We start from the raw sequence: 23039 nt of genomic DNA on the forward strand, positions 1-23039 counted from the left end.
TGAGGAGACTAGGAAATTGTGTAACAGCCTTAACTTGGGTCAGAATTGTAATTACTGTAGTAACAGAATGTTGCTGTGTGTATCTGTGACTGAAATGGGAAGCAGGATTTTTTTAAAATGCTTTTGAAAGTAACAACAAAATGTCCATTCTCTCTCTCTGGACTTCCTTAATTATAAATACCATAAATACCAAGTAACTCACTGCTGGCTAAATATAGGTTCAGTGGCCATCTATATTTATAACTTTCTAAAGGTGGAAGTCACCAGCGCCAGGCTGAATTAATTTGGTGTGTAGGTTTTTATAGGCTCTAATTAGTTATGTTTTTCTTAAGCAGACCCACTGGGATGAATAACATTATATAACTGAACTCTGTTTGAAAGTGACGCCCGTCACTTTCAAACATAGACTCTCCTCCAAGAGCCAGAGCCCTTGAAGACACAGGCCCTGTAGACCAGGAGTTCCGGAAGCTGGCCCACTGCAGCTGTGAGCAGCGGGGCTCAGGACATCTGTTTCCATCCAGGGGCAGGCTATGGGAGTGATAAAGTGAATACTTTTTTGCAAAGTCAGAAGCCTCATCTGCAGCCCACTGGCTTCTGAGGCCTTGAATTGGGACACTTTGTGACTTACCAGCTGTTCCCCTGAGGCAGATGCCACTGTGCTGGCCTGGGGAGGTGGGTGGCATCCCCGTGGACTGACCAAAGTATGTGCTTGGCCATCCCCCACCCCCCCCACACACACACCAAAAGCCAGCTTGCTGACTTGAGGGCTTACAGCATTGCACCTGCATCTGAGGTCACGTCCATTGGAGGCCTGAGTGGGCGGGTGGACCTTTGGAACCATCAGATGTCATTTGGGGTGGGTCCGGCATGCTCATCGGTGACTTTGCTGCAAAGCAAACGTGATAAATTAGATGAGGTTCTGCTCCTCTGTTCCCGAGGCTCTGCAAAAAACACCAAGTCATCTTCTTTTCCTCCAGGAAGGCAGGGTGCGCCCCAGCTGGCAGCACCCACGGATCCCTCCTACCTCACACCTGCCCTGTGTAAGCAGGGAGGTGATCTGAAGCTGGCTGTACTCACATTGACAGGAAAAAACAGGACAAGAGAGGCTCTTTCTGTAAACACCCCCAGCCCAGGCCTCTCCCCCATCACACTTGGCTTTTGCCCCTTCCTTGCTGGGCTCTGCAAGCTGTTTATGCTCCTCCCCACCTGTGGTCACTGAGATGCTTCCTCTCCACAGCCGGCCACTTGGAGGGAGTGCAGAGCCCTGCACCGCCGGCCTCGCTCAGCCCCGTGTCCCTGTGACTGGACGTCAGAGGGGCCGGCTCGGGTCCCGCCCGGGCCACACAGCTGATGGGAGGTCGGCCTGCCTCCACGGCCTCAGGACTGTCCTGGGAGGGGGCTAGAGAGAGCCCAAAGGCAAAACAGCTGGGAGGCCTGGGGTCTTGGTCACAGCTGAACTGGACAGCCCTATGTAGGTGGACAGGGGAAGACATGTGTCCTTCCAGTGTTACTCAAGGTCTGTTCATTTCACCAAACATTTCTTGAGCTCCTGCTGTGCCCCAGGCGCTGCCAGGGCCTGAGGATTATACAGATGACAGTTTCTGCCTTTGAGGAGCTTAGCGTGGAGGGAGGAAGGGAGGGAGGGAGGGAGGATAGGCTGTGATGGGTACATGTAGGCAGACCTGGGCCTGGGAGGTCCACGAGGGCTTCCTGGAGGCAGTGACAGCTGAGGTGATGGTTCAAGTCAGAGTTGGAGGTGGCATTGTTGGTGTGAGGTGTCCAGCATGCGCAGGCTCGGGGGTGTGAAAGAGCATGCAAGGGTCCCTCAGACACCGCAGCGTCGCGGGAGAACAGAAGGTGAGGCAGGTGAGGCCAGGCCTGTGCTGGAGAGCTGGCCTGGCCTGGTTGTGGAGCATTCGTGTGCCCCGTGAAGGGCTCGGGCTTCATGCCCCTAGAGGGGGCAGAGCTGGCATGGCAATGGCAGTGTGATGGAGTCTAGGAGGCCAGCAGTGCCCTGCCCTGGTCCAGGCAGGGCGGTGGTGCTGCCTGCCCTGGAGCGGGGTCAGTGGGGAGCAGCCAGGCTCGAGAACCATTCAAGAGGTCGCTTTCAGAGGGTTTGATGGCTGGATGCGCGCGGAGGATGGTGGTGCCTCACCAGGATGAGGGATTCCTCGGGAGGAGGAGCGGATCTGTGTGTAGGTGAGGGCAGCAAGATGGTGTTGATCTAAGGATGGATGCTCTGGTTGTGGCTGGGGTCGTCTCACCCCAGGTGGTCTGCTGAGAACAGGGAGGACTCAGCCCTTCCAGCACACCGTGCTCAGGACCCCAGGCAGGGCCAGTGGGGGAGTGCTAGGCAGGAAGGGGAGGAGGGTAGGGGCCTTCTCCTGGAAAGGGCTGTCCTCGGGGTTTGACATGATCCGTGGCTGCAGCTCAGCGTCTCCTGGGGATGGGTTTCAGAATCTACATGCCCAGTTGTGTTCCAGTCTTCTAGAACCAGAACCTCCATCTGGGGGCAGGTCTGGCCCACAACAGGTTTGCTCCAAGCCTCAGATGCAGAGGTTCTGAATTAGGGTGACCTGCAGTGGCCCTGGAGGTCCACTCGGATGTGAGGGCTGTGGGAAAACCAAAGACTTGCCTGGTTGCATCTCAGGGCCATTTATGTGTGAATCTTGCATAAACACACACAACTGTATACACACAAACATAAATATACACACAAATGTGAATACACAACATGTGTATATATACACACACACATCTGTGTACACACACATGCAGTCATACATCTATATACATACATACATACATAAATACACAGACACACGCATTTCCATGCCCATCCATCCACACACACACTCACACACAGACACAGTGCAACAGATGTGTGTGTGGGCCGTAATAGTGTCTGTCCTGATTGCTGCACTGGAAGGAAGGAACGTGAGCCCCGTGAGGCACTGGGCTGTGTGTGACCGAACTGCTGCCGGGGACCAGACTGAGACGAGTGGGATCCCCATGGCAGTGATGCTGCACGTGTGTCTAGAGGCAGAGGGGCGGTGGTTAAGGGTGTGAACTCTGATTCACCTCCTGACTGTGCTGTGTGGTGGGGGTGGGGGTTGAGCGAGTCACTTGACCACTCTGTTAAGTGGCGCCTCTGTTTCCCTGTCTGCAAGATGAGGGCGCTCCTGGCACCTGCCTCATAAGGTCGTTGCAAGAATCAAGTTAATGCATCTGGACTCTCAGCTTGCGACCTGGGTGCTGTTCTTGTTACGAACCAGGAGCCCCCAGCAAAAGTCGGGGTCCTTAGTGGCTGTGAAAAGGAGGAGGGGGACTTGCTGTTTCCTATAACTCTATACCCTGTTTACCGTCCAGATTTTGTACCGAGTGCATATATGACTAGGTTGTTTTTTATTCTTTTCATTTATTTATTTATAATATTTATTTATTTATTTGGTTGCAGTGGGTCTTAGTTGTGACAGGTGGGCTCCTTAGTTGTGGCATGCATGTGGTATCTGGTTCCCTGACCAGGGATCGAACCTGGGCACCCTGCATTGGGAGCTGGGAGTCCTATCCACTGTGCCAGCAGGGAAGTCCCGGTTTTTTTAAAAGTGTCTAAAAGAGCAGAGGTCCCCAACCTTTCTGGCACCAGGGACCGGTTTCATGGAAGACAACTTTTCCACGGACGGGGGCGGGGGTTGGTTCAGGCGGTAATGCGAGCGATGGGGAGCGGCAGAGGAAGCTTCGCTCGCTCTCCTGCCGCTCACCTCCTGCTGTGCGGCCCGGCTCCTAACAGGCCTGGGGGTTGGGGACCCCCGTAACAGAGGAATCTGTTAGAGAGAAACCACATCCAGCTCTCCTCACTATGGGTTCTTTGATCTCGTTTCTTCCAATGTTCTGGCTGAGAACTCCTAGCGAGGTTTTTAATGATGTTCTAATGATGTTACCAGTTTTATCAACTAATGTGTATAATTACATATCAGTGTCGAGTGAAGGGATGGGAGCATCACAGACTCAGCGGATTGTTCATTTTCTGTAGTGGCAGGCTGAGAGAATGACTCTAATTAACGCATTGTGAAAATATGAAGGATACTAAAGAGAAAAAGCATTTATGGAAATTTTATGTCGTGACCGACACTCCCCTCCCACCCACCCCCGAAAAACACAACAAAAAACACCTCGCAGACCGGAGACCAGGTTCATTGAGGAAGAACAGATTGAGGTTCTGGGGGTTCAGCGCTGAGCAGGACTGGTAGGCAGCCTGGGAGGACGGAGAACAGCTTCTATTCCGTGCTCCGGAGGAGGAAGAGGAGGCTGCCAGGGCCCTCGGGCAGCAGGGCTCTGTTGCAACCGCCGCCCCTGTGTTGACGGAGCAGGTTGCTTAGGCGCTGGCTGTGGAAGTGGTGCCCAGAGCATGGGCGTGGTGGCCAGGGGAACACAGCAAGGCTAGGCTGAGGGACAGCATCCAGGATGGCCAGGGCTGCCGAACCAGGACGAGCGCCTACTTTAATGTCAATGCAGATGCCAAGTAAAAATGAGAATGTTTTCTTTTTTAAACATCTTTCTTGGGATATAATTGCTTTACAATGGTGTGTTAGTTTAGAATGTTTTCTTTCTTAGGGGATTACCCTGAATTTAAGACGTCTTTGTGCCAACCCCACCTTTTTGTCTATTCTGCTTCCAGCTCTTGTCAGTTTGACCCTCAAGCAGCATCAAAAGTGTAGCAGTAGGTCCTGAGCCCTAACTGTGTAGCTGTTTGTCATGCTGTGTAAGATGTCATCCCCTGTTTGTCTGTGGGCACAATGGGGAGAGTTGGCTCAGGAATTGGGAGACCCTGAGGGTAACGTTGGGCTTAACCCCCCTGGGCCTCAGTCTTCCCATCTTTAAAATGGGGTCATCTCCGTGGTTCCTCCCCCCACCCCTGTCTGTGAGGCCAGAGGACAGTCAGCTGTCCCTCATGTTTAACCAGGCCAGTGGCCACGTCCCCAGAGTGATCTGCCCTCCTGTCCTCTTATCTCACGAAGGTACCCGGAGAGCTCAAGGGGCAGCTCCCAAGTGGGGAGGGCATAACTGGGGTTGACACGGCTGTGGTGGGGGAGGTGACAGGGTGGGCAAGGGGGACGGGGCAGGAAATGGCTATGTCGTAAATGCCACGTCATCCAAGCTGGGCTGTGTCCCACTTGCAGTCAGGGCACCCGCCTCCTGCTCTGCCATCCCTTGATCCTTTCCAACCTTCTGCCTGTCTCGGAAACCTCATATTCCTGACCCAGGCCTGATGCCAGGGGGCGAGCTGGGCAGAGGGCAGCACAGCGTGAGTCAGACAGACAGGAGTGACCCGGGGGGCATCAGACAAGGATGGTGCTTCGAGAAAGGGCAGCTCAGTGACTAGGTAAGATGCTGAAGGCGCTGGCCTTGCAGCTGCACTTGTGTTTTTAAGCAGAGCCCCTCGGTGTGTGGACTGGTCGTCCCCAGCCCTTAGAGAAACCATGTCCAACCTCAGAGACTTTGGTGGACTCCCTAGACACACTCAGCAACAAATGCTATAAATCGCAGGTTGGCAGACATTTTCTGTAAAGTCCACATGTGACGTGTTCTAGGCGTGGGGGCCAGAGGGTCTCTGTAGCCACCACTCAACTGTGGCATCACAGCATGAGAGCAGTTGTGGGCAGAAGGTAAGTGGACGCTGGTGGCTGTGCCCCAGTATAGCTTTATTTATAAAAACAGGAGTTGTGTGTATGTCCAAAAGAATGGAATGCAGGGTCATAGACTGATACTTGCCTACGTGCTCAGAGCAACATGATTCACAGTAGTCAAAAGGTAGAGGTAACCCAAGTGCCCATCAGTGGATGAACAGATAAATGACCTGTGACTTGTACACACAATGGAATATGATTCAGCCTGAGAAAGGAAGGAAATTCTGACACCTGCTACAGCATGGGTGGACCTCGAGGACATCATGTTAAGGGAAACAGGCCAGTCACAAAAGGGCAAATGATCCTGCTGAGACAGCTAGAGTTGTCAGATTCCCAGAAACAAGAAGCAGATGGTGGGCGCCCGGGGCTGGGAGAGGGGGAGGGGGAGCTCGTGTTTAACGGGGACAGAGTTTCAGTTTGGGAAGATGAAAAGATTCCGGAGGTGAAGGTGGTGACGGTTACATGACAGAGCGAATGTGCCCAGTGCCCCTGAACTATACGCTTAAACATTGTTACAATCATCAGTGTTATGTCTATTTTACCACAATTTTAAAACTTAATGTAAAAAACCAGAACGTAGACCAGATTTGACCCATAGGCCATCGTCTGCCCACCACTGCTCTGAATGAGTTAGTACTTGATAACCACACAGTGTAGCCACAGCCTTCGGGATATTATGTTCATCCAAGCTGCAGAGGGTGCCCAGGCCTCTCACAGTATCTGGATTCCCTCCTGAGCATCTGGGCCCTGTCTTCCTCCTTCCTTCCTTTTCCTACCCTTGCAGTCATTCCAGCGTCAGGCGGCCCTTTCTGTCCCGTGCCCTGTCAGGCCTATGTTTGCCTGACATTCAAATCTTTGGTTTCAAGGAAGAAAGGTGTCTCTCCCCATGCTCTCACACCGGCTTCTGGAGGGGCAGAGGGTGGATGGAGGTGCACAAAATCTCAGGGGGATCTGGAGGGCCGCTTCCAGATTCCTGAATAGCCAGTGACCCAACTCCCTCCTTTTTTCCTGAGTCAGATTCCAGCTTTTCCTGCAGCTGGGCAGGAGGGGGGCCTTGGCTGGTGTCCCCTTCTCCCCTGCACCTAACCCTAACCCAGGCCCTCCCCCTCCCCAGATTCTAACCCTAACCTAACCCTAGCCCAGACCCTAACCCTCCCCAGATCCTAACCCTAACCCAGACCCTCAGCCTCCATGCTGGGCTGGATATAAGCTTCCAAACAGATGTGGCATTGGCCATTGCTGCCCTCAGGGGCAGTTGGCTGGGTCAGGACTGTGAGAACCATCTGTTCTTCCCTTGAATTGCTCAAAGAGAATGACTCGCGTCAGCTCAGACCCTCTGAGCCATTGCTCGGGATGTAGCTGGATAGGGGCAGAGACAGGGGCCTGGGTGGCCTTGGGACTGGCCTTTGAAGAGAGGCTTGGCTGCTCTGAGGCCAGGTGCTGCCCTGAATGGCTTCCAGGGCTACCCTGACATGGGTCTGCTTAGGGTCAGCAGCTCTTCGATTAATCCATCCCCTTGCCAGCAAATTTGATTCAACTCTTAGTTTCTCCACGTCCCTCAGTGGAAATTGACTTGAATGCCTGGAGTTAAAAGACCAAAAGTTGTGAAACATCTCCCAGGGAAGGTAGCAGCTTATAAGCAAACATGCTGATTAAACATTGCTGTAAGTTAAGACTCCATTATTGCTAAATAACAGCTCTGGCTTGTTCTAGGAGGAGCCCTTTGACATACATAACAATTAACTTTGTTGAAGAAGTGAGCAGTTAACTGTAGGAGGAGGAAAAAAAGTGCTTTTGTGCAAAATAGGGCAGAAATAATGAGGTTTATGATGGTAGAGCAGTGTCTTGGGGTAGGAAATGAACTGAGAATCATAATTGCAGAAAACTATGTATAGAGCACTTACTACCTGCTGGGCACTCAGCTGGCTCTTTATATATGAAGAGCTGTACCTGACTCTGTACATTTATATAGAGAGAGAGAGTCTTGGAGCAGCCCTTAAACGTAGTAGTTAGTTTTCTCACAAGGAAACTAAGACTCATGGAGGGTCTGAAGCCCAGGTCACCCAGCAGGAATGGTTGAGTTGAGGTCTGTCCTAGACCCAGTGAAGGATTGAAGGAGCCTTGGAGAAGAGCCAGAGAGAGAATCCCAGCTCTCAGTACGGCCAGGATTTCTCGAACACCCACTAGGTTCAAGGCACTAAACTAGGCACTGTACAGATGATACCTGCTTACCCTCATGACGATCACGGTTTTATCCCCATTTTACACGTGAGGAGTTGAGATTTGCAGGAGGTGAATCTTGCCTGAGAGATCACACGATCATTGGCGGTGAAGGGAGTGGGCAGGGCTTGGATTAGGTCTATCTGACTGGAAACCTAGGCTCATCATCACATCTAACTGCTCTAGAGGACAATTCACCCTAAATTCACTCTTTAATCAGACACTGGAAAAGAAACTAGGATGGTTTAGCCTGAGAAGGGCAGCGTGAGAGTCTATATAGTATTCGGTCAGAAAGCTCTCCTCTTCAGTTAGAAAGCTCTGCTGTCAAGGATGGTGACCAACCAGCTGTTTTCAACAACCAGTGGAAGTTAGAACGAGAAGCAGGTCTTCTGAGAACAGTGTCCTTATGCTCCGGGGTCGTGAGATACGAGAGCAAGTCGGTGCTGCGGGGAGTGGCCAGCGGGAGCAGCCCATCAGAGGGCCACATTCACTGCCCCTCCACGTCCCCTCCAGGCCTCAGGCTGAAATCTGTCCTGACAAACCACTGCTGGCAGAAAACTGGGACACCCTGGGGGCTTGGATGTTCTCAGCTGACCTTTCCGCAATCCCCAAGCAGATGAGGCCGAGTGTTTGCCTTGGCTCCCTTGTTGCACTTGAGAGTGAATGTTCATTCTTAGATATTTCAGTTTACCCATGGGGTGGAAAGGATGGAGTTTGTTTATAAATGAATATTTTGGTGTAGGCCTGACTTGACACTAACTTAGCTACTTCAGGGATGCTTGACCCTAAATGAACATTAATTCATGTCTAAAAAACTTGGCCAAGATAATACAAACTTTAAGTGATATGACCTCATCGCAAGATTTGGGGAGTGTGTGCTTCATTGGAAAATACTACCTAGTGTTGTTTATCCAAAAGGAGTCTCTGAATCGACCTTCGTGTTCACAGACGCTGAGTCTGCCAGAGACTTGAGTGGGGAAGTGTGACGAAGGGTATGTTTCCTTTGGGAGCAGGACGAGCCTCTCAGAGGAGGATGTTTGTGGGATGCAGAATTTTGAAAGACTGTATTGACTGGTGATATCCTGCTTCTTGTTTTGCAGATCGGAAACCTGGAAGATTACTACCACTTTTATCATAGCAAAACCTTTAAAAGATCAACCTTGAGTAGCAGAGGCCCTCACACCTTCCTCAGGATGGACCCCCAGGTACAAATCTCTGCTCCCTATGCAGGGTGCTTTTTTAGGGCCTAGGGTATTGTTTGCTTATTTTGGGGGTCTGTGGTTCTGAAAATGCCTGAGTCTGAGTTTTAATGGGATTCTAGATAGCCTTTAGTTTTCCATATCCACTTGGAATAAAACCAGAAAGATGTGCAGCTACATATCAGACCACCTAAAGGCTCCAAATATTCGGGTTCCTTGGGAGACTTGGGAATTTAAATTCTTGACTTCAGTTTGAAGTAACAATCAAATGACTATAGATCTAATATTTTAAATCTTTAAAAATCAACAAAATACACAGTAGTCAGAGGCGATAAATGTGTGAATCTTACCCATAAAGGCTATGCAATTCAAGCTAGCGTTTTTATAATGAAATTAGAATTTGGACAAGTGGATGTTTTTGTGATTGTCATAACACATATCTTAATGGTTACCATGAACTTAAAAACCTGGGAAGTAAATGTAACTCCTTTTTCCTTAAAAATTCCTGTGATCTCTGAGATGAAAACAGATGTAATTTGAAAAGAGGCTGACATTTTTAGTATAGTTCATATTTATTGGGTGGTTAATTATACTTTCTTTCTGCATAGATTTTAGATTAATATTTGACAAATATCAATCAACACTTGGTAAGATTAAAAATGTCAGATGGTCAAGTGAGCCTTTGATGACTTCATTCATTCACCAGGTGATTTTGGAATACCTGCTATGTCACGCTGTGTCCACAGCAGGGCTGTCAGAGTGGATGGTGGGGCTGACAGTCTATAGAAGAATATGTGATATGTCACAGGGCATTGAGCGCTATGAGGGACAGTGAAGTTCAAGTGAGAAGCAGTAGCAGCCCCAACAAAGAAATGAGGCCGTTGGTAAATCGTAGTTTTAGAACATGGAAATCACCTTCTCTTAAAAGCAATGTGTGAAATGTTCACTTGGGCTCCAAAGCTGGCACGTGTCACTCCTTCAGGGATCCCCAGAGAACATGGATAATAAAGTTTCCTTGGGGAAATTGGCCTTGGTGTTGTCCCAAGCCACCCCACTGATAATCGTGGATACTTTTGTGTTGGCGGAGCTGGGGGTAGTGGGAGAGATGGTGTATCCCTGAGAACTGTACCTAAAACATTTCTCCAGGACATGACCTTGTGGTGGTCTGGTTTTAAGAACATGAGGAAGTGGTCCCTGTGAAACTAATTCGTGCAGTTGGGCTCTGACAAGGTAGACATGTAGTGTATGATTCTGAGTTCATTTTATAGGTGGGTAGAAGGATGGATGGATGGAAGTGTGGGTGGGTGGACAGACTGAAGGAGATAGATAGCAAATATTGTGCTAATACCATTCTTCCTTCATAGCAGGGAAAGGAATTTAATGTTTTTGTTTTGTTTGTTTGTTTGTTTAGTTATTTATTTATGCATGGATGCATACTGCATCAGGTCTTAGTTGTGGCATGCTGGATCTTTTAGTTGCAGCACGTGGACTTCTTATTTGCAGCATGCGACTCTTACTTGCAGCATGCAAACTCTTAGTTTAGGCATGCCTGCAGGATCTAGTTCCCTGACCAGGGATCGAACCCGGGCCCCCTGCATTGGGAGCACGGAGTCTTACCCACTGGACCACCAGGGAAGTCCCAGGAATTTAATGTTTATGAAGGGATTAGTATGTGCTCAGGCAGCTTACATGCATCCTCCCACCTGACCGTTTGGGGCTGTGTTTATACCCGTGTGTGTTCATGCCATGGAGCTTGAGGGAATGCTTTTCAAAGGGGCTGGTGTATTTTTTTTTTCCTCTCGGAAGCAAAGCCAGGTGGTAGTAGCTCATTCCCACAGGATGGGGCCACTGGAGAAGGGCCAGCAGACCCGAATCACCGTAGAGCTGAGTGCAGAGTGCCCAGCCCGTCACCAAAGACATGTGGGTTCTATGCGGCTGCGGGGTCGGGGGAGGCAGGGTGGGGGGGCTGAGGTTCGCAGTGACCAGTCACCTGTCAGAGTGCGGAGACGTTTCTAAGCTAGGAAGGGAGTTGCTGCAGTGCCCTCCACAATTTCTCTTAAGCAAGCAGTGGTCTGTCTTGTGAGGACGGCATGCTTGTTCTCTGTCCAAAGTCTTCGGAGCTATCATTCCCACAGAGGGAGTCACAGTGAGGTGCGCGCTGTTTGCATGGGGGAGCCCCTGCCCGCCCCCAGCCCTGTAGAGATGTGCAATGAGAAGAGGATGGGACAGTGGATTTCTTGGTCCCCTTTCTGTCACTGACGAGGGTTCTTAGCCTCCTAATCAAAAGAAATTGATAAAAGCCCAGACAAGAAATTCAGGCAAGGCTTTATTGGGGCCCCGCTGCAGCAGAGGGGAGCGGGAACAAACAACAGGTACCGTTGCTAGCTCCCTGATGGGGGCTGAGCCTGTTCCTTATATGGGGTGAGGGTAGGGGGTGTGTCCAGAATTCGGGCCAGAGGGGTGGCTTAGGTGGCAGTGAGTGCAGGGGGCACGCACAGTACCCTGCGTTTGCTCCTGATCCCTGCATTTGCTCCCCGCTCTTCAGAAGTGGCAGTTGGGTTTTCGGTCTTTTTGTATCTTGCTGTCCCTAAATTGCCCCAGCTGTGCACGCATGCAGTTACTTTTTTAGTCCCTTATAGTTTCTTTGTATTTTGTTGCTTGAGGAGACGTTTGTCCAGGTGCAAGCACTATGGCAAAGGGTCCCAGGTCCCAGCCTGTCTCATTTCCTGAGGGATTTTGGAGAATGAAGCTGTTTCTCAATTGTTAGAACTATTTCTATTAGTTAGACGTAATCTGTGTTTTAGGCCCCCCCCACTCTTTTTTAGTGATTAAATTTTAAAACTCTTAAAGGTATTCAACTCAACTCCTCCATCCTTCCTTCCAAAAATATTAATTATGCACCTGCTGGGTGTGAGGCCCTGTGCCCCAGGGGATGTAGAGATGCCCGCCCAGCGGGTCTCCGCTCTGTCAGCACCAGCGGAGCAGGACACTGCAGCCCGAGCGTCCGGCTGAGGAGAATTCCGGGCGGGCCCCAGCCAGCCTCCTCCAAAGCATCTGAGATGATGGGCTTGGGCATTGTGGGTGGGTTCAAAGTACGGCATTCAGTCTGGGTCTGAGGGCAGGGTATTCCGGTCATCAGCTGTGTCCTTGAAGGAAAGAGCAGGAAGGAGAGACTTCCAAAGGCTATGGCAGTTAAGTTTTTCAAATAAGAATCCCTTTTATACAGAGCTTCTTAATAAGCTCCTGGCAGGGCCGCTATCAGACCATCCTGCCAATAAAGAGGAAAGAGAGAAAAGGTAAACAGCCCTCACATTCCAGCACCGCCTGCGACTCCCACGTGATTGGCTGATTGTTTCCTACAGTTCTAATTAAATGCTTAGCCCCAGGGAACGCACATAGACATCTGAACCCAATTCCGAATACAAATTCAGAATTGTGACTGAAATGCCTCTGTTTAAATCAGTCTCGTTTTAATGCAAACCAAATCAATTAGCTGTCACTCTAATATTTACTCTACCTAGTCGTTCCAGTGAAATATTGGGTAAAATTAGCTATTTTACAAAAGTGTTTAGTGTTACCTTGTCCTGCAGCACCAGGACATTTTCCCACATGAGCAAAGCATTTTTGTGTCACCTTCTCGATTGGAGAGTTGTGTAATTAACATTATTGAGAAAGGGAAAAGATGATTTAATATTATTCAGAGTCATTGGAATGCGGTTGCCATCGTGTTTGAATGACCAAACTGGAGATGAATGTTATAGGGTTTAGGATAAAGCTCAATCGAATGCAGATGGTATTTTATTTTAATTAGCTCCAGTCCCTATTGTATAAAATTGCTTTGATAAGTGATGGAATTTACAATCCACCCCTACTTCGTGTGAACGCTGATAGAGTGTACATTTGGTGAACGAAATGGAAGCAACACACGAGCGGGAGGGAAGATTTAAGACTTCAGCCACACGTGCACACACGTTTATTAAGCATCCCTTGGCTCCGATCTTGCACCAGCATCGTGCGGTTGTTTTCCTTCCATTCTTAATCACCTTTACTTGATGTTTTTAACCACCTTTGGAAAGGGCCATTTTGCTCGAAGGGGTTTGTGGACCAGCCCTCTCCTTGGGAGAACAGCCCGACTGTTCTCAGGGTGCAGTATCAGTCACTGGGTTTTTCCCAGGGCTGTCATTTAAGCCAACTGAGGGCATTTGTTTTTAACTTGTTCTTTTGCCAAAAGTCGGGAGAAGGGTGGATGTTACTGAAGCACCAGCCAATAGCTGTAAGGGCTCCCAAATTTTTTAAAAATTACTTGTTCTGATTACGTTCCAAGCTGGCTTATAGTTCGACACTGCTGCTGCATCTTCCAACCCTTACATTTTAGAATGATGACTCTGGTTCAGCCCTTCCCTTGCGTGCTCAGCCAGATGGATGACGGAAATGGGAGGATAAAGATGTTATTGGGGGGCCCTCGGTGGCTCCTTCCGGGGTGGTGGGAGGCTTCGGGTTGACGCTTTGTTTCAGTCCTTCAACGCTCAGGAGCTGGAAACTGATTTCCAGGGCCGGAGTGGGCATTCTGTTTTGTAGGATGGGACTTTGCCCCAGAGTGTAATCAGAGCTCAGTTTTTTTTTTTTCCAGCAGTGATGCAACGTTTAAGCAGATCTTTCCATTAACCACAGAGGGAATTTTATCTGACAGTCCTGTGTGCTAGAGCCATTTGGAGTGCAAACAAACAAAAAGTTCCTGGCAAATAGCAGCACATAGACAGGAAGTGACCACATTGATCTGGGGGTTGATGAACTGCGAGATGGGCTGGGGGGAGGGTGGGCTGCCACACGGGGCCCGACAGGTTCACCCGCGTGGGGACAGCAGGGCTTCAGCTGTCTTTTCATGTTTCAGCACAACCCTGCTGGGTCTAGTGAACTGGACCCTACCAGTTGGTAAGCGGTTAGAATTTTCAAATAGCCTTTAAAAGATGGTGCTTTATGATTTCACCGGCAGGCTCGACGCTTCCACTTAGATGCCTCCAAGATGTCTCAAAGTCACCGCATCCCAAAGCCGAGTGACCATCCCTGACCGCACCTCTGTCTCACAGAGAAGCCACCCCCTGCCCCATGCCCGTTCCCCACCCTCCGTCCACCACCCATGCAGCCCGTGCCCCAGGCCTGTCCTCTGGTACCTGGACGCTGCACAGCCCCTCTCACTGGCCAGCTGTGGACATCCTTGCCCAACACCAGTCTGCTCTCCACTGTCCCGAGGGAGCCTATGAAACACGCCTGTCATGGTGCCACCGCCCCTGGGAATGCCCTGCCCAGGTCCCCCTTGGTCTGGCCTCCCTGTGGCCCCTGGACCCCCGCCACGCTGGCCTTTAAGATCCTCATCGGATGACATTTGCCCTTTCCCCCTGCGCAGCCTTTGCACATACTGGCTACCCCTGTGTCTCTCTCTGGTCTCGGCCTGTGCATCCCCGCCGCCGGGAGCTGGCTCAGCGGCTGCTCCTAGTGGTTGGGTGTCAGCGCTCTGGGTCTGCGAGGTCCCCTCAGCATCTGCCTTCCCCAGGGACTCCAGGAGCGGAGGGGTCGTGGCTGTTCAGATCTTGTCCCAGCACGGAAGTGACAGGGCCAGAGTGCGTCTGGCCGTGTTCGCAGCTGCCCGCTGCTGCAGGGGACGTACCATCTTAAAGGGTTTAGTGGTCACTTGGGCGTCTCCCTCCATGAGGGTCCCAGCGCCGTGAGGGTGGTGAGGAGCCCATCCATCGGCTCTCGTGCCCCCACTTTGTTCCTGTAACGTCTGTTTCCTGGCCGCCTTGGAGACAGTGCCAGGACCGCAGGCCCAGGTGGGAGTGAGGAGGGGTTTCATTTGCTGGGGATCCAGTAATGACAGGGACCAGGGACACGGCTGGTGGGAGCTGCAGGTGGTTCCAGGAGGCCTGGAGTGCGAGGCCGGGCAGAAGCCGTGAGAGGCAGGGGGATGGGGGGCGGGGGGAGCTCGGGGTGAGACGCACACAGCCCGCCTTGTGCCGGGGGGTGTCACGTTCTCCAGGGCCAGGGCCGCCCTCACTTGTTTTCACTCCAGGTCCGGCAGGCTACCCAGTAAATAGCAGACAGACCCTTAGTCAGTGTTTATTGAAACAGATCTCAGTTTTCAGGGAGTAGGTTCACATAGCAAGTTGTATCTGTTACCATTTGCTCATCAACTTCTTTTTACCTAAAGGACTTTAGAAGTATCTTGTGGCCTTGGTTAAATTGTGACAGAAGCCTTGAAGAGGGCTTGAGTTCACCAGGCTGCAGAACGACGGACATGGGGCCCGGGCAGCGTGCTGACCAGCGTCCGGCTGGTGACCGTGGAGAGCAGGGCTCCTTCGGCCGCCTGTCCGTCCTGTGTGAGTGGAGGCAGGTGATTCTCGGGGATGCGGTGCTTCCCGTCAGAGCCCTGATTTCCCGAAGTCCATTCATGTTTCCCAGTATTAGCAGGAGGAGTGGTGCCGGCTCTCACCAGCTGTAAGTGGTCACCTTTTGGCCCGTGTAGTTCAGCTTGGGTGGAACGAATTCGAGAAGTGGCCTGTTGAGGAAGGGGGGACAGGCCTGGGTCCCCGCTTGCCTCTGTGATGTGGGAGGAGGAGGGGGAGGTCTTCTAGGCTGAGTTAGATCAGCTTTTAGATTTTTGGTTCGTCTTCCTTCTCCTCTGCCTCTTCTACTGCCCTGACTCACGGATTTCCATAGCAACCCGGCATCTCCTCCCCACCCCAGGTGGTACCCTCAGGAGGGCTCGAGCGTCTCCCTGAGACATGATCTAACAAGGCTGTTTAACCATCACTCGCTTGTGGGGCTGGTGCCCTCTGCCCCAGGAAGATAAGCGTGGGAGTATCAATCCTCGTATGCAGTCGGACCCCAATCCACTTGCCACCTCCACGAGCCTGGCTGAGTCCCATGCTTCTTACCCATGTCGGAATCACAGGCCCCTCTGCAAAGCTGATGGAGGTTGTGGACATTCTCTCTCTCCAGAGGAGAAAAGAAGTCATGTGCTCATGTCCACGCTGCTCTGCATACAGCTTCTGGGGGTTCCTGGGACGTAAGCCTGCCCTTCCGTCCTCTAGGATCTCTGGGCCCCAGGTGGGAAGTCCCCAGCTTGGGTACCACTCAGCTCCTACGTGCCTGAACCATTGCCTGTCCTTGCAAACTGTAAGGTGACGCGCACTTGTCAGGGAGGATTATTTTCCTTTCTTTGAATACTCACTTGGTGAGTTAACTTCTCAGTGCTCTTCAGCTGGTGGAAAGTTGACCCAACACGTGTTGGGACAGTTGTTGAGAGCAGTCGGTGTTGACGGGACTTGAGATGTAAGGGTCCAGGCTGCTGAGTGCAGGGGTCACAGAAATGGGCTGGTTCGGCCCCTCCCTCAGCTGGAGGCTGAGGCACAGAGGACGGGGTCAAAGGTTGACCTTCCCCCATGCTCCCGCTGCACTGTTCTCTCCTGGAAGAGGCCTGAGGATCTGGGGGCCCCTGGACACTTGGGGGTCTGGCCTCTGACATCTTCCAAGGATTTGCCCTGATCTGCAGGCAGGGCTGCCTCTGTCACAGCAAACGGTGGAGGGAATCCCTGTCCTTACACAGTGACAGAATGAAATGTCCTTTGATGAAGATAAGGGGAAAAGAAAAGGGAAAGCTGGCCAGAGCTGTCTCCCTTGCCCTGGACACAGCTGTGCATGAACACGAACCCTAAATAGAACGCACTGCTCTTCCCCTCGCACCGGTGGAGATCTGGAGGGTATGGGGACGAGGATCTCGGAGAACAGCCTTTGTTGCCTTAGCTCCCTCTCAGAGTAAAGCCCCTGGAGCCCCTTCTAGGACCCACCAGCTCCTAAAGATGCCCTGGGGCTTCCCGAGCCTGGTGGAGCCCGTTAGAGGGCAGAGCGTAGGCGTGTGGTGGCTTTGGGTGGAGTGCAGGGGTCATTCATGCTCTCTCTGGTGGCCTTGGCTCGTAGGAGGAAACTTGAAAACAACGTGACAGCAACCCCCTTTTGCGCTTGTTGAACCCAGGACTGATGTGCCAGGCTGCCTTCTGTCCTGGCAGTGTGCCCGTGGCCCCGGGAAGAGGATGCACTGGGGCTGCCCAAGGCGCGCCTGCCTAGACGACGCTCGGACGGCTGTACGACCGGCAGTGCAGATTGGGATCCTGCTCGTTTACATGGCTTCTTTCTAAGCATCTTTTTATTTTTTTTAAAACATAAAGTTTTTTAAGGGAGTAGTTTATTAACATTCTTTTTTAAAAAAAATATTTATTTATTTGGTTGCACCAGGTCTTAGTTGCGGCAAGTGGGCTCCTTAGTTGAGGCTCCAGGGCTCCTTAGTTGTGGCATGCAAATGGGATCCAGTTCCCTGGTCAGGGATTGAACCTGGGCCCCCTGCATTGGGAGCGCAGAGTCTTATCCACTGCACCACCAGGGAAGTCCCTCTAGCATCTTTTAAGTTTACCTCCTCTTATCTACAGAGTGACATTCAACAGATACCGAATTTTAATTTGACTTCTCAAGAAGAAAGCTGGAGGAAGCGTTGCCTCCAAAAGAAAGCGTTGCTCTTCATCTCTTCATGAGAAGATGATAAAGTCTTCGTGACAAGAATGTTTAACGGGAAACATACAGAAAATGGATAAAAGGAAGAGGGTCAGAGTGAAGTCCCACCTTCAAAATATGACTTTGAAGAGGTCAAGACACTTTATACAGGTTTATAGAGGTTTGCCCAGGAGAGATACTCTGTGTTGAGCTGGGGTTGCAGGTGGCAAACCTTGCTCTTGTCCAGAATCACTGATCTTCCACAAAAAGTCCACGGAGGTCACCTGGGGGTCATGAAGACCCAGTCGCACTGTCTACTCCAAAGTGTTTCTGAAAGTCTGACTGTGGTTACAACATATTTTATATCTGAAGCGTATTCATTTAACTTCATTCCTTCGTTCAGGGAGCATTTAGTGAACTCCTCTGTATACTGTGCGTCGCCTGGCACACAGAAGTATAGTGGTGAGTGAAACACAGCCCACGCTGTCCGCACAGGCCAGTGGGGAGCAGAGGGTAGTCACACCGACCCTGGACACATCCGACCACAGCTGCGGTCCGTGCCGGACAAGTCAGGTCAGGGAAGCCCCTCGCCCCTGGCAGAGACACACCTAACTTTGCAGCGTCAGCTTTCAATTTGCCTTTTCAGGAAGAAGGAGGACAGGACTTTAGTCCAGCAGATCTTTGCTGAGCAGGTCCCTGTTACAGGCAGGTGTTGGCTGAGAGCTGGAGAAACAAGCGTGACGGAGACGCATCCCTCCTTCTGGGGGAAAATGGGCTTCTGAACAGATGATGTCCATGTCCTGGGGTGGAGGCAGCATCACCACGCACACACCTGTGGGGGCACAGGAGCCCGGGGGGCCACCCTGGCCTCCCTGGGTGTCAGGGAAAGATGCCAGGGTGGGGAGGGTTAAAGTGGAACACAAGTAAGTTGGCCCAGTGAAGGGGCACCGTGAGAGTCAGGCCTGTGGGGGGGGGGGTGCCAGGGGGATGAGAGGCGGGGCTGGAGGAGGCCCTGGTTGGGGGTCAGACCACATCATGCATCAGTCATGGGGCAGGGTCACCCCAAGAGTCACGTGACCGTCCAAATGCCAGGGGATCGTTGCCATGGTGAATCTTGGGGATGGGATCCTGACCCCTTGAGGAGATGGAATGTGTGACACTCGTGTTGGAGAGGATCCCAGCTTTGTTCTGACTTGGGGGACAGGTGGGCTTTAGTGCTGATGAGTTAGGAGAATCAGGAGGGTGAGAGGGACCTGGGTATAGGGGGCAGGACCCACCTTGGGGCAGCTTTAGTTTCAGAGAACGGCAGGGAGAGGTGTCCAGGGCCCTGAGATGTGCAGGGGGGAGCCGTTAGGGTGGGGGCTGCAGGCTTGTGTGGGTGAGGCTGCCAGCCAGAGCTGGGTACACTGGGATGGCCATTCTGTTCTGGTTTTTCAGATACTGGGGGACTTCCCTGGTGGTCCAGTGGCTAAGACTACACATTCCCAATGCAGGGGGCCCAGGTTCGATCCCTGGCCAGGGAACTAGATCCCACATACCGCAACTAAGAGTTTGCATGCCGCAACTAAAAAGATCCCACATGTCACAGCAAAGATCCTGCACGAAGTTAAAAGAAGTAAAATTTTGGGTAAGAGCTGCTGCCTTGAGTCCCACCCCCGCTCCAGTGCTTTTCCTGCAGCCTCAGCCCATCCTCTGGGGGCCTCTGGATCCTCCGTTTAGCAGGACAGCCTCATGGATTCTCAAACATTTAAAATCTCAACCCTGATCAAGGCTGTGATTTAAACCTGTATCAGTCTCCCAGGGCGGCTGTAACAAATGACCAACAACTGGGTGGCTTAAAACAACAGAGATGCGTTATCTCACAGTCTGGAGTCCACAGGTCTGAAGCTGAGGTGTCGGCAGGGCAGTGGTCCCTCTGAGGGCTCTCAGGGAGCATCCTTCCTTGCCTCTTCCAGCTCCTGGTTCCAGATGCTCCTCAGCTTGTGGAATCTGTCTTCACAAGGCCCCCTCCTCCTGTGTCTCAACCTCCCTTTGCCTGTCCTTTGTAAGGACACTTGTCATTGGATTTAGGGCACAGCATGACCACATCACCAGAGCTTTAACTTAATTACATGTGCAAAGACCCTTTTCCCAAGGGAGGCCACATTCACTGGTTCTGGGTGAATGTACCTTTTGGGAGGCCACCAGTCAACTCTCTACAAAACCTAAAGAGAGTGATGTGGAATGAGCAGGGCCTTTCTTCTCAGCGATATTTCCCCTTCCTTCACTCCAGTGATCTGAAGGCTTTGCAGAGTGATTGGTTCTCTTCCTAAGAAGCTCAGCTCTTACCACGCACGCTTAGTCGCAATGTGTATTTTAACGTGCCCCAGGCCCACTCATTTGCAGGCTTACCCGGGTTTAGGACTTACCTTCCAAGTATATTCCTATGGCCTTGAAAGGCAGACAGTGTGTACTGCTGTCTGCCCCCCGCCTTTTTCACCAAGAGAAGGTCTGAACACCTCCTCAAGGTGTTCTGAGGGATCTGATGAGCAGAGCACGAACGAAGCTACAGTGTAAAGTGACAGCCGGGCAGACTGCCAGCAAACTATGACGACTTTCCTCTTGCACGAGCCCTCTCCGAGGAGGAAGCGTGCTGCCAGTTCTCCTGAGCATCTCAGGTTGCTTTTCCTCGTAGAGATCATCACAGGAAGAACATCACAGTCTGGCCCCCTCCCAGCCTGACTCTCCCCATCACCACCAGCTCACCGCTAGTATTCCTTCCTCTGCAGTTTTTTGGAATAGCTTCAGAAGGATAGGTGTTAACTCTTCTCTAAATGATAGAATTCGCCTGTGAAGCCATCTGGTCCTGGGCTTTTGTTAGTTGGAAGTTTTTTAATCACAGTTTCAATTTCAGTACTTGTGATTGGTCAGTTCCAGCTCACCGTCTGTTTGCGAGCTCTGCAGAAGAATGAATTCCACGAGCGACACACGTCCTTAGGGATCCTGAACTGTGTGTTCCTTTGTCATAAAGAGCATCACTGTTCGTGATGAGGGTACCTCTTGGGAAAGCTAAAGTTTCAGGCACTTGGATTTGGGTCATCGGCACCCCTGACCTTCCCGGAGAGGCCAGCTGGCTCTGGGTTCCAACCTGAGGGGCCCCTGAAGCAGAGCTCTGGGTCTGAGCTGGAGGGTGGGACAGGGGCCTTGGTCCTGGATGGGAACCAGTGGTATTTACACTCATACTCATGTTCCTAGAACCTAGCGCCGGACACACAGTGAGACTCAGTGCAGCTTTGGTGAGCGAATAAGGGACCACGGGGGTCGTGCTCTCCAGAGAAATCAGGGCAAATCTGGGAAAGGCCAGGATGATGGGATCCAGGAGCCCCCGCCCTTTCCTGGAGTTGGGTGAGAAGCAAGGCAGTGGCTGGAGCCTGGAGAGAGGAGACGGGGAGCAGGCTCTGACCAAGTGACCGCTGGCTGAGTCAGCCTCTGTGACTGGGAGGTCACCTGTGAATCCACCTCCACAGACCTGGCGAGTAATTTGTTATACCCAGTTCCATTGGCCTACAGTGCCTGGCTGTCTCTCAGAGTCTTACAATGACCTGTCTCGGGAGAGGGCTGCCCCGGGACCATGCCACAAGGAGAGCCTCCAGCTCTGCCGTGGGCCCTGGGCCATCACAGCCGACCCTCAGAACTGTGTGTTAAGTTGGGTTCTTACCCAGAGCCCAGGAACGACTGGAGGCCAGGTGCCCTCACTCTTTTATCCCACTAGGGGATTGTTTTGTGACTTCTGGCAACATGCTTCCCCATGTCACCTGCCTGATTCGGGGGAGTCACCTACTCAGGCTTGGAAGAGGAGGGTTCACCTCCTCTGGGACAGGAAGTAAAGCCTGGTGGGCACCACAGTTGGAAGGCACTGGTACCAGTAAAATGGGTAGTGAGTCAGCCAGGCAAGGTGGACGGGAGCATCCCGGGAGCTAGGAGCTGTCAGTGGCTTGCCTACCACTGTACTTTACAACAGGTTGCCTAGCAGGTTAGGAAATACAGTCTTAGGTTTTTGATACTGAGTAAAGCTTTCTGGTTCAGGCAGTAATATATGAGGAAGTTGCAAAATGCCATCAGAGGGTGTTATGAGCAAAGTATCTCACTGTACAGTTTTATTTTCCATGGAAGTGTCTATCAGTGGCAACTATAAATGATCCAGGACTTGGGCCTGGGCTTGTTCTAGTGCCTAATCCAAATTGTTTTTGAGCTCTTTGCGGCATTTCCCAGGAAGCTGATCTACTGGTGTTTTGCAGACAAGTCACATTGGTGGGGGGACAGGCTGTGATATTTCTTTCTAAGCATTTTGTCCTGGTGACCAACAATGCCTTGAGATCAGTCGTCACTCTTAGATGTGAATGAGGCTGTCCTCTCCTCCCTCAGGACCATGTGGGGAGGTCGAGGCTGAGCGGTCTGAGGGGAGCAGCTTGACCCTTGGACTTTGTGCCTTCATTCCCCTGGGGTCACCGGCCTTGGCCTGGCCTCCAGGTCAGCCAGGGTCCCCCATCATCACCCTCCCGGAGGCTCCATCCTCCTTCTCCCCTTCACCTTCTCTGCCCTGGGCCACCTGTTGCTTTCGTGGAGCCTGCATCACACCCTGTGCTGTGTGGTGGGAGCCCCTGACTGGAGCACAAACTTCTGAGAGCAGGGCCTGCTGCCCCCATCCTGCCCATCTCAGCCCCCGGTGCAGAGCTGAGCCCCAGCGGGAGGTGTACTGAATCGGGGGCCCATAGCAGCAGGACCAAGAAAATGTTTCGGTTCAGGGCACAGGGATTCAGGTCCCACATCTTTTAAAAGTGAAAAAACTCAGACTTCCCTGGTGGCGCAGTGGTTAAGAATCTGCCTGCCAACACAGGGGACACAGGTTTGAGCCCTGGTCTGGGAAGACCCCACATGCCGTGGAGCAACTAAGCCCGTGCACCACAGCTACTGAGCCTGCGCTCTAGAGCCCGCGAGCCACAACTACTGAGCCCACGTGCCACAACTACTGAAGCCCGCACGCCTAGAGCCCGTGCTCCGCAACAAGAGAAACCACCGCAATGAGAAGCCCATGCACCAGAACGAAGAGTAGCCCCCGCTCGCCGCAACTAGAGAAAGCCCGAGCGCAGCAAAGACCCAACACAGCCAATAAATAAAAAAATAAATTTTAAGATAAATAGGTAAATAAATAAAAGTGAAAAAACTCTTCCACCTTGAACAACTCTTACACACACACACATGTGAGGATAATACAGCCATGTGCCAAGCAGTGATGTGCATGCTTTATATGCCAGTTTATATGCCAGTGCTCCCTCATGACAGGCCACAGTGATGCCCATCATACAGGTGAGGCCAGGGAGGCTAACCGACTGGGTCACACAGCTGGTGAGTG

The 23039-nt window shown here is 51.7% G+C and overlaps 1 protein-coding gene across 6 annotated transcripts in view; it reads left to right on the forward strand.

Annotated features, from left to right (window-relative positions):
• The window catches only part of PCSK6 (proprotein convertase subtilisin/kexin type 6), a 189973-nt gene that overhangs the window by 37846 nt on the left and 129088 nt on the right, over positions 1 to 23039 (forward strand). For all 6 annotated transcript variants that reach the window (XM_033852286.2, XM_033852281.2, XM_033852283.2 and 3 more), the window contains exon 2: positions 9008 to 9112. In XM_033852286.2, the coding sequence (XP_033708177.1) occupies positions 9008 to 9112 (105 nt within the window). The remainder of the gene's footprint in view (positions 1 to 9007; positions 9113 to 23039) is intronic.

Source organism: Tursiops truncatus, chromosome 2 (assembly GCF_011762595.2).
Source record: "Tursiops truncatus isolate mTurTru1 chromosome 2, mTurTru1.mat.Y, whole genome shotgun sequence".
Classification (NCBI taxonomy): Eukaryota; Metazoa; Chordata; class Mammalia; order Artiodactyla; family Delphinidae; genus Tursiops; species Tursiops truncatus.